This window comes from Sinocyclocheilus grahami, unplaced genomic scaffold (genome assembly GCF_001515645.1).
Source record: "Sinocyclocheilus grahami isolate Dianchi unplaced genomic scaffold, SAMN03320097.WGS_v1.1 scaffold67.1, whole genome shotgun sequence".
Taxonomy (NCBI): domain Eukaryota; kingdom Metazoa; phylum Chordata; class Actinopteri; order Cypriniformes; family Cyprinidae; genus Sinocyclocheilus; species Sinocyclocheilus grahami.
This window is the reverse complement of record NW_015505246.1, coordinates 880,104-898,865: the sequence shown is the minus strand read 5'-3', so window position 1 is coordinate 898,865 and position 18,762 is coordinate 880,104. Positions and strand designations below refer to the sequence as shown.

At 37.9% G+C, this 18,762-nt stretch overlaps 2 protein-coding genes across 2 annotated transcripts in view; both read left to right on the top strand.

Moving 5' to 3' along the window:
- Positions 1 to 3,758, top strand: part of LOC107585140 (serine protease 27-like) — a 4,644-nt gene extending 886 nt beyond the window's left edge. The window contains exons 2-8 of the mRNA XM_016272024.1: positions 324 to 344; positions 440 to 608; positions 952 to 1,220; positions 1,311 to 1,456; positions 2,047 to 2,260; positions 2,350 to 2,463; positions 2,983 to 3,758. Of these exons, the coding sequence (XP_016127510.1) occupies positions 324 to 344; positions 440 to 608; positions 952 to 1,220; positions 1,311 to 1,456; positions 2,047 to 2,260; positions 2,350 to 2,463; positions 2,983 to 2,987 (938 nt within the window). The 3' untranslated portion in view covers positions 2,988 to 3,758. The remainder of the gene's footprint in view (positions 1 to 323; positions 345 to 439; positions 609 to 951; positions 1,221 to 1,310; positions 1,457 to 2,046; positions 2,261 to 2,349; positions 2,464 to 2,982) is intronic.
- An 8,439-nt stretch (positions 3,759 to 12,197) lies between these two features.
- Positions 12,198 to 13,869, top strand: LOC107585210 (G-protein coupled receptor 84-like). Its single transcript, XM_016272119.1, has one exon. The coding sequence runs from the start codon at positions 12,336 to 12,338 to the stop codon at positions 13,665 to 13,667; it is 1,332 nt and encodes a 443-aa protein (XP_016127605.1). The 5' UTR covers positions 12,198 to 12,335; the 3' UTR covers positions 13,668 to 13,869.
- The last annotated feature ends 4,893 nt before the right edge of the window (positions 13,870 to 18,762 follow it).

The window sequence follows — 18,762 nt, the reverse complement described above, 5'->3', positions numbered from 1 at the left end:
ATATAATTGATTCTTTCTTTTTTACTGTTACGGAAGCCTATAAATGTTTTACATTGTGAGCCACACCTGCTGGGCATGTGGAATGTACTTGCAGGACATGGGGCAAATGTCATTGTTAAATGGTTAGGGGAAAGAAAAGCTGCTAGTTTTGCTTATTGTAATTAAACCGGTTTGCCCAGAAATGTTTTCCGCATTTTCAGTCCCACAAGTTAATGGTACAACAAATCTACCATAATCAGTGCAGTGAACTCTGGCAGGGTCATTATTAAGGGAAACATGAAGATGAAATTGTTCTAATGTGCACTTTATTTCTGCCCTTGCAGGTTCACTTTCTCAGCTGAATGGTAAGAACTCCTCTCATTCTAAAGACATCAGCATCAAGTAAAATAGTTTATGTAGAAATACTTATGTGAACAATCTCTCTTTCTCTTTCTCGTAGTTTGTGGACAGGCTCCTCTAAACACTCGTATTGTTGGTGGCGTGGACGCACCTGATGGGTCGTGGCCGTGGCAGGTCAGTCTGCACAGCACTCTCTATGGAGGTCATTTTTGCGGAGGCTCCCTCATCAACAATGAATGGGTGCTGACAGCAGCTCACTGCTTACCTGGGTAAGATTCACCTAAACACTCATATGCACCTGTTTTGTTTTAAAAGGTAAAAAGAATGAAAGAAAGAAAGGCTGTCATGATGTCTTAAGATATTTTGTTATGTTTGACGTGAATGCAATGTGAAAACGTTTGGCATTCAAAGACATTTAGGTTTCAATTTGTTCTGCCTTTCCACATTTTTTTCCCCCTCTAAAATTAACTTGGGCCAGTTTGAAATTCTTTGAATTTACTTTACTATATTAAAAAATAACAAAAGTACTTAGTTGTTTTTTGTTGTTAGTTGTGTTTTGTTGTTTCTATTTCCTTCTTTTGTCTCATGTTCACTTTCTCTAACTGTATTTAGTGTCAGTGCATCCAGTCTGCGTGTGTATTTGGGAAGGAGGACACAGGAGGGAGTCAATACCCATGAAATCAGTAGAAATGTGAGAACCATAATCGTTCACCCCTCTTATGACAGCAACACAAACAACAATGACATCGCTCTGCTCCGGCTGTCCTCCACAGTCACCTTTAATGATTATATTAGACCCGTGTGTCTGGCGGCCCAGAGCAGCGTCTTCATTTCTGGCACCAGCAGCTGGATCACAGGCTGGGGAAATGTTCAAGCTGGAGGTACAAAAACGTACAAACCCATTAATTCAAGTATATATCTACTCCTAACATCACTAATAGATGGTTGTGTATGTGTGTTTTGGTGTTCAGAGAGTTTACCTTCTCCTGGGATCCTGCAGGAGACTATGGTTCCAGTGGTGGCTAATGATCGATGTAATACTCTTCTGGGTTCTGGATCTGTTACCAGCAACATGATGTGTGCTGGTTTGACACAGGGAGGCAAAGACACCTGCCAGGTACAACAATTATATTTTTTGCATTCACATCGTCTATTTAGGATAAATGCTTAAAACTAAGTAGCTCCAGTAGTGTAAACATACACGCTGTTACCAAAAAGTAACAAAAATTTGTTTTGTAACTTTATAACACACTGACAACCACCAAAAACTACAGGTGAAACACAAAACACCATTAAGGTAACTCTAAAATATGGCAATAAATATTTATTTAAAAACATAAGATGTCAAATGAAACCCTGATGTACAACAAAAACTAAGACAAAACATTTATTTCAATGAAAAAAAAACATTAGCGAAAGTGTCACACAGCTAATTCTGGACATGTCTTCATTGTAAATTGTATGATAACTTATTTTTTCCTTAAAAAAACTGTCATTTTAATTTTTACCGTAAACAGGTTTATACTGTGGCATTTTTATAGCCTTTTACAGTTAAAATTACACTCCTTTTCTGTACATGAAACACATGGGCTGTATTGCTTCTGTGGGCATAGGATGGAGTAGCGAGAGCTGTTTTCCTGTCACAACTAACTGGCCTGTCGTGATAAGAAGAATATCCCTTTTCTTTCCTCTTGTCCCTCTCTGTAGGGGGATTCTGGAGGTCCAATGGTGAGCAGGCAGTGCACAGTGTGGGTTCAGTCTGGCATCACCAGCTGGGGTTATGGCTGTGCTGATCCCAACGCACCTGGTGTTTACACCCGTGTGTCTCGATATCAGAGTTGGATCACCAACAGAATTGGTCAGAACCTGCCAGGATTTGTCACCTTCAACCCCCCGACTTCATGCTCCTCTGCCAGCCTAAGTAAAAATCTCTCTCAAACACCTACACAGCGTATACCCACGTAAGAGAGCATACTTGCTTGACTAACGCAAAATGATTTGTATGTGCAGCCTCAACCTCCTGTAGGGGGAGATGCAATGAGAAGTACAACAGTCGCTTTCGCTGCAACTGTAATACTAACTGCAGTATAAACTGCTGCAGAGATTACAGACAGCGTTGTGCCAGTAAGTTCAAACACATTCCTTTCAGTAAAAAACAAAAAAACACAAATGCACTTTTAGAAAACTCACCTTTAATTGAAGGTGGTTGTTAATGGGTGTATAAAGACAATGTTTTTATTTTCCAAGTTCTTTGGTAACACTTTATAATAAAATTCCATTTGTGAACATTAGTTGCATCTGTTAATATAATTTAATGGATCTGAGATAACATGAACTAACAATGGACAGTTGTACGTTAACTAATACAACCTTGTTGTAAAGTGTTACCAGTTCTTTTTATTAAATGTCTTGAAAAGTGTTTACTTTTTTTTAAATAAATGCCAGTTGCTCTGATATTTTTATGCATAATACAGATATACAAATCTGCATACATTTTACATAACCAAAAATAAAGTCATATTTTATTACTGCACACCATAAAATGCATTTAACACACACTTCGCATATATAAAAAGTAAAGTAAAAAGTAACTCTCTCTTGCTTAATCTCACAACTTATATTTTTGTTTTTGTGTCTCTGCAGTGTGAGGTATGTCATATTCCATGGATTATATGAAAACAGGCTTAATCACATCACTTGCACATAAGTCAGATGATCTTTACCTGCTTGTTCGGAGATTCTACTTCATATGCATTGCACAGTCAGAAACAAGCACCAATGCAAACACAGTCAAAGAACTGCTGCACTGACTTCACTCAGGGGTGTAAATATTATGTTCAACTTTTGTTAACAAAGCACTTAGCTCAGTCCATTAGTAGAATCCTTTTGTTTTTCTTTTTCTAAATCAGCATGTTACCAACCAGATTAAATGTGGGCCCAGGCAACTTTTGTTTTCACTTAGCATTTGCACATTTCTTTAAAAAAATTTGCATAGGCTATATCATAATTACTTGAAATTTTAAACTGATTTCTTTCTTTGTGACCACCATACATTTACATTTACACATTAAGCAGATGCTTTTATCCAAAGCGACTTACACATGAGGAACAAAGCAACAATCCAACAATCGTTGTATAGTACACAATGTCAGATTTATTAGACAACTAGATTAGGAAACCAGCTAGAGAACAGAAGTAGTACAGAGATTTTGTGTGTGTGTGTGTGTGTGTGTGTGTGTGTGCACAGGCGTAATAGTGTGGGGTGATTAAGTGCTTACGGAAGTGGTGTGTCATTTCTGATGACGAATAAGTGGTGATTTCTTTAAGTTTAACTTTATTTTTATTTCACACAATTTTTGACTATATGTAGTGCTTGTATCAGGGTGTCTACAGACATGAACTTTATATGTGAAATTAAAACCGCCAGTAGGTGGCAGCAAGTCACTGTTAATAAGTGAGTCATTGCGACTGAACCGAATCATTTAAATGGTTGATTCATTCAGGAACAAAACGCTGTTTTGCGCGAAATAGTGCAAAAACAGACAATATGGTGTCTAAAACGTAAGTCTCTTAATAACAATTCTAGTTTATTTAACTGTTGTAAAAAACTGTTTGTATATGGTGATTTTTGGAGAAAAAAGGCACTCTTCATGTGAAATTGATTAACTATATGAAGTGGTATAAATATACACATGTTCTGCCCCCATGTCTTGAATTTGTGATCATTCTGAATGTATTTTAATAGACTGAATCGTGCCATAAAAGAGCGCACTGCAAATGCGCACAGGCACAAGACTTCACGTAATGCCTGCACTCTGTAGGTATTTTTGAATGCTTTTTTGCTGGTGACAATATTGAGCAAAATAGCTCACTTGTCATGGTGTTACTTAACTATATCATGTTATGAATAAACTAAACATTTTGAATTTTTACCTCAGTGTGTTTCTTCTGAGTTTATGTGTGCTGTTTCGCTCATCTGTTCTGAAGTTTCTCACAAAGAGACAAACAGAGCGAGTCTTAATATATAATGTAATGTAATGTAATGTATTGTAATGTAATGTAATGTAATGTATAATGTAAGTGTAATGATATGCCATGACTTTTATCAGAATCATTAAATCAAAAACACTGTTTCTTAATGGCTTTTGCTGTAATAAATCTCTCCAACAGGGGTCGATGTGAGCACACGTGAAACGTGTAATGAGTACATAAACCATACACTGACACTAATAAGACACTGAGAGTAATGCAGCAGACACATTCAGCATAAAGTCTAGTCAGAGTCGCGCCAGTGCAGCACTGAAGAGGGGCATCTGAAATAATGAAAGGGGGTGATGTCGCAACGCAAAGTATTATAATATCTCCTAGTATCCACTTCCTATGTCGAAGTGATCCATTTACGCATTTGTCGGGCATAAACAATCCTCTCTACTCAGAGCGCCTTGCAGGGCATTGAGTAATAATCTTACACAAAACAAAAACTTACCTAGACCAACGTATTTGCACATTTGACTCAATATTCATGATATAAACACGTTTCATGAGACATAATTTCAGCAGGTTTACCATGAATCCAGACAAGTTACCATGATACCGCCACCAATATATCTGCTTTATAACACACTTATTTAGTGACAAACAATAACAACAGAGTGAAATAATCACTAATATGACCAATTATATATAGGCTACTCTAAAAAAATTCATACTTTTACAGTATTGATATGAAGGAATGTTCCATATTGATTTATTTTAACAGGTGTCTTACCTTTTTGCGCTAATGTAAATGTCCTGGGACTCCTGGCTGAAAATTACCAGTACATTTTCTATTATTTTTCAGTGTAGCCCATAACGTAGGTTAATGTGACAAACGTGCAAATCAAAATGTGACTTTGTGAAACAGACGGTCCTTAACTAAAATGTTGCTATATTATTTTAATATTAATGCTCAAAAGCCAATACATTTATGATTTGTTTTAATAGTCTATTCTATTTCCTCTTTAAAATCCATTTTCACTCGACTGTCTTGGGGTCAGGATAGTCCGGTTGAGCAGGCAATGGTTGAGTTTATTTTGTTATTGATTATTAGAGGCAGGTCAATCTGGACTCAATGATAACACAAATAATAACTGGCATCCCAAATAGCACAGCATGTCTAGTCTCCATGAATGATTTACATAATACATTTCCTTTAAAATATTGCCGATTTAGATTTCTGTCCAAAGTAATAGGCAATAAATAATAGTAGCTAGTTCCTTGTAAGATGACTTTGTGAACTGATAAAATTGGCCATGTCAGCCCAATAACATGCTTCTCAAGCATAAAAAGTCTTTTTTTGCACAAAACCGCCTCTGGTGTAACTCACAAAACACCAGTCACAAATGTGTTCATGTCATGCTGGAATTAGCAGAATTACAAGCTGAGTCAATTTTTAGCTGTACTATTCTGTACTTTTTAAAAAACATTTCAAAAACTGGACGTCAGAGAACATTTAGAAATAATGAACTTAATAGGAATGTTAGCAAAACATTCTTAGAACATACTTTGACGAATTACTTTTGCTTCTCTGTTTTATGTCACTTTGAATAAAAGCGTCTGCTAAATGCTCAAATGTAAATGTCTGCCTATCTGTCACGAATTCAGTCCATGGACTTCCGTTTATTCACCACGAGATTTCACCCTTTCCATTACATTGACTCTCGCACTACACAAACTGTTGCATAGCACCCCGGACTACATTTCCCATCATTCTTTGCACAATTTGCATACCGCCCTGATTGCTCTGATTGCACACAGGTGTTTCTAATTACCTCACTCATTATATAACACCCACTCTAACCACATTTCTCTGCTGAGTATTGTTTAGCCTGTACCCCTTTCCGAGTCTCCGTGTTTTCCTTGTTTTGCCTTGCCTGTTTTTGCGGTTTCTGATCTTTGCCTGTTTCCTTGGATTTCTCCCTCTCGTCTCGCCCCTTTTGATTCTGTCTGCTGATCGGTGACCTACGCTAGCCCTAGGACTATTCTTGTGTTTTGCCCGCCATATACCTGTTTGCCATTGTTTTGACCCTGCCTGTGTACTACATCTCTTTAATAAAGCCTGCAGATGGATCCACACGTCTCACGTCTCGTCAGCCCCGTTACACTATCTATCTAGCTTAGATCAGTTAGGCTGATTTAGTTGTAAATCATGCTTATCTGGAGCTTATCATGAGCAAATACAGCTGTGCCATCATGATTTAGAGATTTAATATCTGTACAGCTTCACTTGAAAGTTCAGAATATCAGGATTTCCTGCTACTGATCTGCTTAATTCATGTATATATATAAGAAACTTTATACACTAATAAACTGGCAATATTGCTTTGATTCAGAATGTAGGCCTACTATTTATCAGCAAAACTGCTTGTATTTTTTTGGTGTCTACTGTGTAAACACTTTGTTCTTTGTCTAGGGATATTGTGCTGCTGCCATAAACCTTCATTTAAAAACCAAACTGACAATTATGTTTCAGCGAAGGTGGTGGTTGTTAAAATTGTTTAAACAGTTTCAACCTTTATGACTTGTTATATAAAAAAAGACGTACATACAGAACAATCAGTGATTTAAAGGATTATATAAATTTAGATTTATACAATAGTTCCAGTTCTCTAATTTGATTAGTCAAGATGCTTTCCACAAGTGACAAAAATCTAAATATTAACCTAAATGAATCAGCAAAGTAAAAGAACAGCAAGACGTTGGCAATCTTTTCTTTTCTTTCTTTCTTTCTTTCTTTCTTTCTCCATATCTATTGGCAAAATACTGTTACTGTGTAAGTTTCTTCCAGGATTGTGCAACAGAATTGGCTCACAGATGTCTCAAGCACACGCACACATAACGTGTTGAGGTAAAACATCAGTACCAGTTATGAGGCTAAAGGAGACTGTGGAGGCGTGGCTAGAGGGTGGATAATTGCTTTTAAACAACAGCTCGCTAAACAAGACGATAGTGTTAAGTAACTTACGTTTTCGTTTGGAATTTTTCCTCTTCTAAACGAAGCCAGCGCACATTTATCAGTCGCGAGTCTAGAGCTCAACACAAGTTGCTATTGTTATTGCCTTTTGTTCCTGAATGAATCAGTTGAACAAGTCATTGAAGATTTAATATTAAAGATCTGTCACTTGTCCTCACCTCGTTTTAAAAATCCCACCATTAATGCACAGACTGATAGTCAATCAAATTCAATGACTGGAACTTTTTTTTATTTTTAATCAGTCTAACAAAATACACTCTACACTCTTAAAAATGAAGGTGCTTCAAAAGGTTTTTCAAGCGATGCCATAGAAGAACCATTTTTAGTTCCACAAAGAACCATTCAGTCATAGGTTCTTTAAAGAACCATCTCTTTATTACCTTTTTATAATCTCAAGAACCTTTTTTCGCCACAAAGAAACTTTTGTGAAACAGAAAGTTTCTTCAGATGTTGAAGGTTCTTTATGGAACCATTTAGACAAAAAGGTTCTTCTATGTCATCGTGAAGCACCTTTATTTTTAAGAGTGTATTGTCAGTAAAGTATTGTCATTTGTTTGTTTGTTTGTTTGTTAATAAGCAAATAAAAACAATTTGGTCATTTATATATATATATATATATATATATATATATGTATATTATTTATAGTATAATATAGATATATTTTTTTTAATAGTTCAAAATGTAGGTTAATTATGCATTATCTCAGTTTGAATTAAGAAGAAAAGGCAGTCTCTTAAAATGTCCATAATGCTTGTTGTCTGTAGGCTATAGCTCACTCTGTTAGGAAGAGAAAAAAAAACAAAGGTGAGATATTCAGAGGTGCCTTAAAGGCACAATATGTAAGATTTTCATATGATGCGATTTCAATTTTTCCTTTCTCTTTGGAGTTTTACAAGCTCTTGGTGCATAAAGAAGATCTGTAAAGTTGCAAAGACTAAAGTCTCAAATCCAAAGAGATATTCTTTATAAAAGTTAAGAGTCAGCCACTCCTACCTAAAACGGCTCGTTCTAACATGCCCCCACATGTCTATGTCACGATGGGAAGGTTTTCATAGCCGCCCAAATGTTCACGCAAAGAAAGAAACATTTATTCTCGCTGTAGTATTGTTGTTGCCGCCACCGCCATGTCGTGAAGGCACTGTGTTTCATTGTGAAAGCGAAACTACTTTGTTTGTCCAAAAGAGGACGATATCCGCTTAGTCATGCCTAGAGCTGATCCATGCTGGCCGCTGAGGAAATACATCAACTTTGCTCTGTGGATCGTCGGATCGGCTTTAACCGTGGACGAAGCGTAGTCCGGCCCGGGGTCATCACATGTGGTTGCCGCAAGCCCGCCGGCTGCTCCTTCATCGAATCCGCCGGCTGCGCCGTTCTCAAGCCCGCCGGCCGCCGCTCACTCAAGACCGCCGTGTGTGACGCTGTGTTTCGTTGTGAAAGCGAAACTACTTTGTTTGTCCAAAAGAGGACGATATCCGCTTAGTCATGCCTAGAGCTGATCCATGCTGGCCGCTGAGGAAATACATCAACTTTGCTCTGTGGATCGTCGGATCGGCTTTAACCGTGGACGAAGCGTAGTCCGGCCCGGGGTCATCACATGTGGTTGCCGCAAGCCCGCCGGCTGCTCCTTCATCGAATCCGCCGGCTGCGCCGTTCTCAAGCCCGCCGGCCGCCGCTCACTCAAGACCGCCGTGTGTGACGCTGTGTTTCGTTGTGAAAGCGAAACTACTTAGATTGACCTTCCAAAAGAGGACACAACTAGAAATCAGTGGTTAAGTTGTATTTACAACACTGTTCCAGAACAGTTCAACCCAAATATTCAGATGTGTGCAGCACATTTTGCAGAGGATGAGGACTGTTTCCTGTGAGAGTAGCCTACAATATAAAGTGGGGCAGTTCCAACTTTGCAAGGACAGTCTGGGGCCTCTGACTCACAGCCTGTAAGTAAGTTTTTTTATATTTAAAGAATTTGCCACTGATGATTCAAACGCGAGTTTTGAGCAGTGTAGAGTAGCACTTGTTGTTTGTCGTTTCTCCAGACATGGTTTTATGTTTACGCATTTACACATACGCAGTTACTTTTTTGGTTGATATAATCCTTAGGTGTTTAAATGTATAATTGTCTTTTCATTCTTTTTTTCAGTTTTATTTACATTTATAGGTAAAATAACAAAAAATACATTTATTTTGAAGTTTAGAATTAGACAGCCTTTGCACACAGGCTTACGATGGTAACTCATCAGTGGACTTTCCTCGTCAATATAGGCTATATTTTTTCAGACTTTTCTCATTCTCACTAATTCAAGGTTTTATATGAATGAATCTCTGAATGGAACCAACTGTCTTCAGAAAAGTTTCGATGGCATTTTAATTTTATCTGATAAAGTAGCGTTTATGAGAGGAGCGCTACTTTGTTTACAGCCGTCACCAGGGAAACCGCTATATTTCTGACGTTCCAAAAGCGGCTCCTACTGGCAGAGAATGAATGTTCATTTTCAATAATCTAGTCTGTAGTTTTTGTTCAGACCAATGTGAAAATACACCCACATAACCCCGTTTTAAATTAATATATACATATAATATACACTTCTGACTCACCCCTGGTTTAAATGCTCAATTGTGAGGTTTATTATTTTATCATTTATTTTGTTTTTGTGAAAACCTGTAAGAGTAGCACTTGTTGTTTGTCGTTTCTCCAGACATGGTTTTATGTTTACGCATTTACACATACGCAGTTACTTTTTTGGTTGATATAATCCTTAGGTGTTTAAATGTATAATTGTCTTTTCATTCTTTTTTTCAGTTTTATTTACATTTATAGGTAAAATAACAAAAAATACATTTATTTTGAAGTTTAGAATTAGACAGCCTTTGCACACAGGCTTACGATGGTAACTCATCAGTGGACTTTCCTCGTCAATATAGGCTATATTTTTTCAGACTTTTCTCATTCTCACTAATTCAAGGTTTTATATGAATGAATCTCTGAATGGAACCAACTGTCTTCAGAAAAGTTTCGATGGCATTTTAATTTTATCTGATAAAGTAGCGTTTATGAGAGGAGCGCTACTTTGTTTACAGCCGTCACCAGGGAAACCGCTATATTTCTGACGTTCCAAAAGCGGCTCCTACTGGCAGAGAATGAATGTTCATTTTCAATAATCTAGTCTGTAGTTTTTGTTCAGACCAATGTGAAAATACACCCACATAACCCCGTTTTAAATTAATATATACATATAATATACACTTCTGACTCACCCCTGGTTTAAATGCTCAATTGTGAGGTTTATTATTTTATCATTTATTTTGTTTTTGTGAAAACCTGTATCTAAACTGTAAATCAGTTGCTATTTTATGGTCTACAACATGAAAGAAAGCCATTACAACATGTACATGAAAAATGTAGAAACATTGGACACAACTATGGGGCACCATTGCGCAGAAGCAAGCATCACAACAAAAAAGGAACCTCAAGGTTGATCTAGGAAAATGTGTGCAAATGTATAGGGCCCCATTCCTATATTTTGCCTGGGGCCGCCAATTCACTAAATCCGCCCCTGCTCATATGTGCTAAGTAGACCAAACCGTTATCTCTTTATTTCATGCAAAATTAATAAAGTCATTGACACAGACTGCTATGACTTTGAGCCATCCAGTAAAACGCTCAAATCTGCAAAGCAAGCCACATCAAAGAACAAGGAAAGGTTGTAAATGAACTGCATGCATAATAGTTGCATTACCATTTATTTTAGCCATTTGAGACAGAAAACATAATACTAAAGTAATGAATGTACTGTAAATAATTCAAATATGTGCTCAAAAATTTTCTCTTAATTTAGTTTACTTAATCAAACGTGTCTTAATCAAAAGCTGTTGGGGGTGGTACTACCTCCCTGAAATGAGTTTTTGCAGGGTGGGATGTCTACGTTGATCTGCCAGTCGCGGGTCTTTCATGAAGAAAACTCTGCTCATATTTTCTACATAATAATGAATTAAAAAGTTAACGACCGAGCGGATGTTTATAAAAGTTCACATTGCTGTTGCAGATGAATTATAACACGGATAACAATAAATAAATATTTTTGATTGATTATTAGTAACTCAACCCCCTTTTTGTAAACCTCTCTACCTAACCCTGGATCGCGCGCATCCGCCACGTTTGTAGTTTTTCTAACGCGTTTTATTCGTGTTTGTAGTTCTGGACCGAATCCTTCCCCAAAGCGCAATGCATTGTGGGCAATTTTAGCCATTAGAGTGTGCACTGAGCCACACTTCAAAAATCGACCTGAAATAGTAGACTATCCGGTGACTTTTGGCATACTCTTTTCAACATACTATGCTTTGGGACACACTTATTCTAATCTCACATACCATTTAGGATGGATAGTATGAACATTGAGACGCAGGGATGGAAACACCAAAGACGCTTTAATATGTTGTGCATTTTATTAGACCGGTGACGACCGCACAGAGTAGCATTATAACAGAACTTCCAAATGTATCTAGTATGATAAAACAGCGCTGCTTTTTCCCCCCACATACGCACGACCGGAAGCAGCGGAAGCGGTCGACTGTGGCATAATAAAAGCTCTGCTGCTTTCGAGCCGTGTGTCGCGCTCGTTCAGCGGCCTCGTTTCTCTTCAACGGCTTTCATCCTCACCCTGCTTCATTCTACTACGTTAATAAATCATAAGCTCATCCAGGAACATGATTTCTGCCCGAGTCCCGTCGGATTGCATCGGCTGTGGGGATGAAGACACAACTCCCATGATTCCACACTCAGTCACGGTGTCATCAAACTACGCCTTTGCCTCTTTGTTTATTTTGAATACGCGCCCTCCAGCGGCGAAAATTATATATTGTGCCTTTAACAGGATGTGGTTTGTAGTGACCTTAAAATGTGGCACTCAGTTTCAGAAAGAAAAATTAAACCAGCAGCCCTTAATAAATTGACATGTGGGCAATAAAACATGCACTCAGCACAGCATGTTTGTGCTTACAAAAGTACACCAAAAAATGTATGACCTATTTATTAGGACCACAAGAATGTTTGATTTTGATGAGCTTACTGTTTTGTGTCTTCTCAGGATGTGGAACGACACAGATCTTCTAAGAAATTATACCTTTTCTTGTGCGTCCCCGTCTGTGGAGGGTTACCGTTACTTTGGCGTCCTCTTGGGATCGACTGTGACCTTGGTAGGAACCATAGGGAATATTCTGACCGTCCTCGCCTTTGCTACTGATGCCAGCCTGAGGACACGTTTCAATGTTCTCATAGTAAACCTTGCCCTCGCTGACCTTCTTTACTGCATGATCCTCCAACCGGTCAGTGTTGATTCATACCTGCACCTGCACTGGAGAGGTGGAGCCACGTGGTGCCGTATGTTTGGATTCCTCCTGTTCCTGTCCAACAGCGTGTCCATTATTACATTATGCCTCATCGCTTTGAGCCGTTATTTGGTTGTTGCGCATCGCACTTCTCGCTGTGCCCGTCTGCTCCTGTCCCACCGTGGAGTGGCGGTGCTCCTGATCTCATCCTGGCTACTGGGTGTAGCCAGTTTCGCCCCACTTTGGCCCGTCTACGTGTTTGCCCCACAAGTGTGCACCTGCAGTTTTCACCGGACTAAAGGGCGGCCTTACACCACCGTGCTGCTCTTCCTGTACTTCTTCTTGGGCCTGGGTTGTGTGGGCCTTTTCTACTTTCTGATCTACCGTAAGGTGCGTGTAGCCTCTAAGGCTTTTTTGAAGTACAGGCCCAGTCGTCGCTCATCAGAACGCAAGAGGGCTAAAGCCGAAACAACGACGGATGACAGCGGGATCAGTGCTGGAGCTTCAACAACTCAAAGCTGTGAGATCAGTCATGATGAGGCAGGAGCGGAGCAGAATAAGAACAAAGCACTGGAGAAATCTGAGGGCCACACAAGCACAAAAGAACCAAAAAACTCCATTCAAGATGCCTCAAAAGACACAGAAACATCTTCTAAACCAACTCCGGTAACAATTCAGACCACTCCAGCTGCCAACTCAGGAGAGGACAGTGAATTTAAGCGTGTAACTCGAATGTGCTTTACAGTTTTCTTGTGTTTTGTTGGCTGTTTTGCGCCATTTCTGCTGCTGAATGTCGCTGATAAGGCGAACCGTGCGCCACAGGTCATTCATATGTTTTGTGCAAACCTCACTTGGTTAAATAGTTGCATTAACCCTTTGTTGTACGCAGCCATGAACCGGCAGTTTAACCAGGCCTACAAAGACCTACTAGGCAAAGCTGTACGTCCATTAACCTGGATATGGAGAACCCGTCGGTTCACAATAAGATAAGCGATAATGAAGAATGTAATCCGACTCATTTCAATCTGAAAGTGATCTTGTGCTGTATATGTTCAGTGACTTCACATATTATGCATAATTTAACATGGAGCTGCACTCCATTCATTCAGTGGAGAACATCACAGCAGGCACGTGCAGAGGGGGGTGCGATGGGTGCTTGAGCACCTGCCCCTTTCCCCTTGATGCCCAAAGTGCCCTTTTGTCAAGGCAATTATTTTTTTTTTGTAATTAAACGCCATTTTGTGAAGGCCTGCCCAATCTAACTATTAGTAAAATTAATGTCCACGGCTGCCAGTGTTGGGCCGAATTCTGCACCCCAGCCAGATTATGCACCCCTCTTGAAGTCACTACTTGATTGCCTAATCCTAACCCCTCCCCCACACCTACTCCTAAACCTACCAATACTAGGGGGCGCATAATTTGGCAGGTTGCAAATTTCGGCACTACACCTGTAAGTGGAGTTCTCAGCGGAGCAGTGCTTGTATACTTGTATTATTAAATAATTATTATTATACAAGAACTGCGTGAAGAGAGCATGCACAGCTGTTGTTTATATTGCTGTTTGTAGCCTGTGGAAGTAAGGTTAGCTGCAGCAAGGGGCTATAATATTTTTGTTCAATATTTTCCTAATGACAATTTTATGATCGGTTTATAAAGGCTACTACAAGCACCTTTTCCCCATTTTTATTACAGAATAAGGCAGGAAATGTATAGTTTCTATAGGCTACTAAATTATATGTCAATCAGTACTGCATTATTCATAAAGTTTATTTATTACCTGGAGATAACTTGAAAAACACACATAAACCGTATATTTTCGCAATCGTGTGTTTATTGTCTTCACGTTTTTTTCTGCTTTTTATTCAGCTCAGCTACAGCCATGCGATTGTCGGATGCTTTTGTCCATATTAGGGTTTCCTGCACGTCATAAGTCATTCCTTCTATGAGACTGTTTTGGACTTTCTGCACGAGAGCGCCCTCCGGCTTCGAGTATGAATTAAACACACACTGCATGAGAGTGTTGAGCGCTTCAGATATTCACTTCTCCTCATTTTGGATACGAATAAAACGTCAGGTCATGCATAGACTATCGATACTGTCTCTTTGAATTTAAATCTAGAAACCTCTACGTGAACACACCTGCCCGAATAAAGTGCGGGGGACGAAATTACATTTCTTTAAAATTAATTATTAAAAATGCAGCAAGGTTCTACACAGCAATATAAACAAAGGTGCCCGTTCTCTTTCGTTCTTGCTGTTTGATTGGGAAAAGTTTAAAAGGCGTCGAGGGTTAGTTAAGTTGACTAAAAAGCTATTACTTTGAACTTTTTTTTATTACAGTATTTATTTTAAAAACATAGAGTGCCTTAAAAATAATTATCACAACTCTGATAAAACAGGCTTTATAATAGGCCTAGTTTAATTCTGTTTCTATTTTCAGAGTGATTAAGAGGTGCAAAGATATTTTTATTTAACTTTTAAACTTAAAATGGTCTTTTCTGTTCTGTGTTTCTTTTTCAAAACTGCGTCACGGCGTTTGCTGCTATCAATACAGAAGCATCCGTTTCGATACATGTCTCAAATAATACAGGTTTTAAATAAGACAGAAATATTTTTCTACAACAACAACAGTAGTGTTTACAACAGCAAAAAAACCACCATACCCTGTAAACTCAATTATAATAGGCCTAGTTTAATTCTGTTTCTATTTTCAGAGTGATTAAGGTGCAAAGAAATATTTATTTAACTTTTAAACTTAAAATGGTCTTTTCTGTTCTGTGTTTCTTTTTCAAAACTGCATCACGGGATTTGCTGCTATCAATACAGAAGCATCCGTTTCGATACATGTCTCAACCATAGTCTGTGTGTGTGTGTGTGTGTGTGTGTGTGTGTTTGTGTGTCTGTGTGTGTGTGTGTGTGTGTCTGTGTGAGTGTGTGTGTGTGAGAGTGTGTGTGTGTGTGTGCGCGTTTTTGTGACAAATGAGGGCATACACTTGTATAATGACAAGGGTATGACAGGTATTACAAGGAGAAGGTGACTTTTCAGGACATTACCCCATGTCCTTTTCAAAACGCTTATAAATCACACAGAATGGAGTGTATTGAAAATCTGAAATAGCACAAAGTTTCCTGTAAGGGGTAGGTTTAGGGGTAGGGCTGGTGTAGGGTAATAGAATATACAGGTATATTCTATTACCCTAATAATAGAATAGGTCTGTACAGTATAAAAACCATTACGCCTATGGGATGTCCCCACTTTTCACAAAAACAAACCTGTGTGTGTGTGTGTCTGTGTGTGAGTGTGTGTGGGTCTCAGCAAGGAGTACAGCCCTATTAAAAGCCGTGCTCCATGTGCCCCTTTTATACTTTGAGCACCTGCCCCTCCAAAGATCTCTGCACGGCCCTGCATCACAGTTCTCAGGTTTATCTTTATTCACCTCCATCAGCTGCATATAAAGCACAATTAAAGCAATACAACCAAATAGAACTCAAATATACACATTTGATGTATTAAGCAGGGTTTTATTTTCCATTCACTTTCTATATTGTCAAATAGCTTGTACTTTATTTAGCTCATGTTTTACTATAATGGTCTGTAGGCATTTCTTTCTCAAGTGGTGGGATTTTCCAGTTCCATCAAAGATCGGAAAGAAAACGTGTCATGTGGCTTTCACTGCAAACGCACAAACTTTCTCGGTTTCATTTCCTCATTTTTCTGATTGCACACATGCAGTAATTATGTGTGCCTCCACAGGAATGATTCATAATGACATTAAGAACATTTGTAACCTCACGCACAAATGAACATGGGAGTTTGAAGCTGGGCGATAGAAAAAACAAGAACACACATGCCTCGCTGCTTGGTTTAATACCTCACATAGGAAACCACAAGAGTTTCTTAAGTCCTCTTTTGCTTGCTGTGTTGTTTCCATTTTTTTTATCTACTGTTTAAGCTGGACTTCCAGAATATGGAATAACTTGTATGATTTAATTTTTATTAAAGATTATTTGCACAATTCCTCGAAATGTAGGTGGATATGTAATGTGTGTATATTGCACATCATATCAGTGTTCTTTCATTAAAATGCGATTCAAAATGGTAACATACGTATGAAAATGTTGTTCTGAATTGCTTCTTTTAAAATAAAGTAACAAAATATAAATTCAGCAAAAGGGCTTTTTCTGTTAGCACAGAAAGTATATGAACTTGCTTCTGTTATAATGGAGATTAAAGTTTGAATCTGTCGAGATCCCATTTTTATTATCTATTTGAATTTTATTATGTGTTTTTATGTTACCATCTCAAGTCAGCGTCCAGCCTTTTTAGAGCATTTTACCAAGCATTTGGCAAGTCCAGACAAGTGTTCCTGACTGCGTAATCTGTACAAATTCTTAACATTGCAACAAAAGAAGAGTCATATCACAAATGACGTCAAAGCTAAGGCCACATTATATTTAGGAATGTATCAAACAAAATCATGCTCATGGATCTCAGAATGGCCACAAGAGTCGGTTATTTTATTATTTGTGAAATCAATGTTTAATAACTCACACCGATTCCAAATCCAGTTTGCAAGTCTATATATGAAATGCGGGTGTGCAATGGAACATTGGACAAATCCAATTTTGTACCTGTGTAAGGGAACAGATGGTAACCTCACAGGTTTGAACAACTTAACACAATATCGCATCCCTCTATTAACGTTCTGCTTGATCAGGTAAGTGTCTTGGTTTTCAATTAGAAAATCATCATGACAGACTTTTCTCTCGTTAGATGTTTTATTGGAGAATATTGTACCACTGTTACATTGTCTTGTTCACAGATACAAAACACATTACAGGTTGACAGTTGACAATGCAAAACTTAGTTACATGCATTTAAAACAAAGTCTACAAATTCAGACAGAAGTGATCATGGGGTAACAAAATGATTCTGCAAGAAAGTGATTAAACAACTTTGATATGGTATTTCATTTCAGAAAAAAGGAGGAAATGTGGGGGGGGAAAAACTATTTGGGCCTTTTTTCTCTCTAAAAGATTTCAGAGACCGTCCAATCTCCTCCAGGACCCAACAGATTCAGTTAGAGGAACACATCCACTTTATCTGTAAACATTGTTACACATTTCACTTACCAAGAAATCAGAAGCATTCTGTTCTTATACAGTTCCACTCAAGTGCATTTTTTTTCTGCTATCAGAAATCACAGTGTTACTCTCAGAGTAATCATACAATCAGTCTTATTCAAATTCTTTTTTTTTTTTTTTAAAGATATTAACATCTAAAACAAACATTATCAAGTATTTTCACCAGAGAGATAAAGCTCTGAATAATCTCCCTTCAAATGGGATAACAGAACTTATTCCAACTTTCAAAATGATAGAGCAGTGTCATTATCTGCCTAATCAAAACTCTGTAATTGATGACTCAACTATCCAGTACCAAAAACAGGATAATGGAGTATTTCTATTGGCTTCAAATTGGGCAGTTTAGTGAAAGCCATCGAATCAAAAAGCAAAGCATTCACGTCTTTTCTACAATCTCAATAGTGGTTATACAAAACAAATCCTAGAGTTAAAGACTACTACAAAAGCATCATCAACACTGGTGCCGTTAAATGTCAAATTAAGTGATAACATTTAAACCAAGCACTATTTTAAGGTGCTTTAAATTCACTGTTGCTATTGCAAAGACATTTTTTTTTCACTTTTTCAAACTTAAAAATTGCACTGTGTGCATAGAGAATTTGTTCTAGTCATAAATGCATGCACAAAAATGTCTTTGCTGTTGAGATGCTTTATAAACCATTAGCTCAAAGCTAATGCCTGATTCACATAACTAAAGGTGTTTAACACATTAATAAAGTTTATTGCATTCACTATCAAATTATCTTTCCAATAAGGCCCAGTTAATTAGAATAAAAGAATACAAACTTTTATTTCGACCTGCATAAAAGCTGATTGTATACTTGGATCATAAAAACATGATCTTTACTTGGGTCAAATTGAAGAAATATGATATAATATATATATATATATATATATATATATATATATATATATATTTTTTATATATATAGACACCCTC

Excerpts from the sequence above, each read along its gene's own strand:
- LOC107585210 (XM_016272119.1), top strand. The coding sequence starts at position 12,336 with ATGTTTGTGCTTACAAAAGTACACCAAAAAATGTATGACCTATTTATT.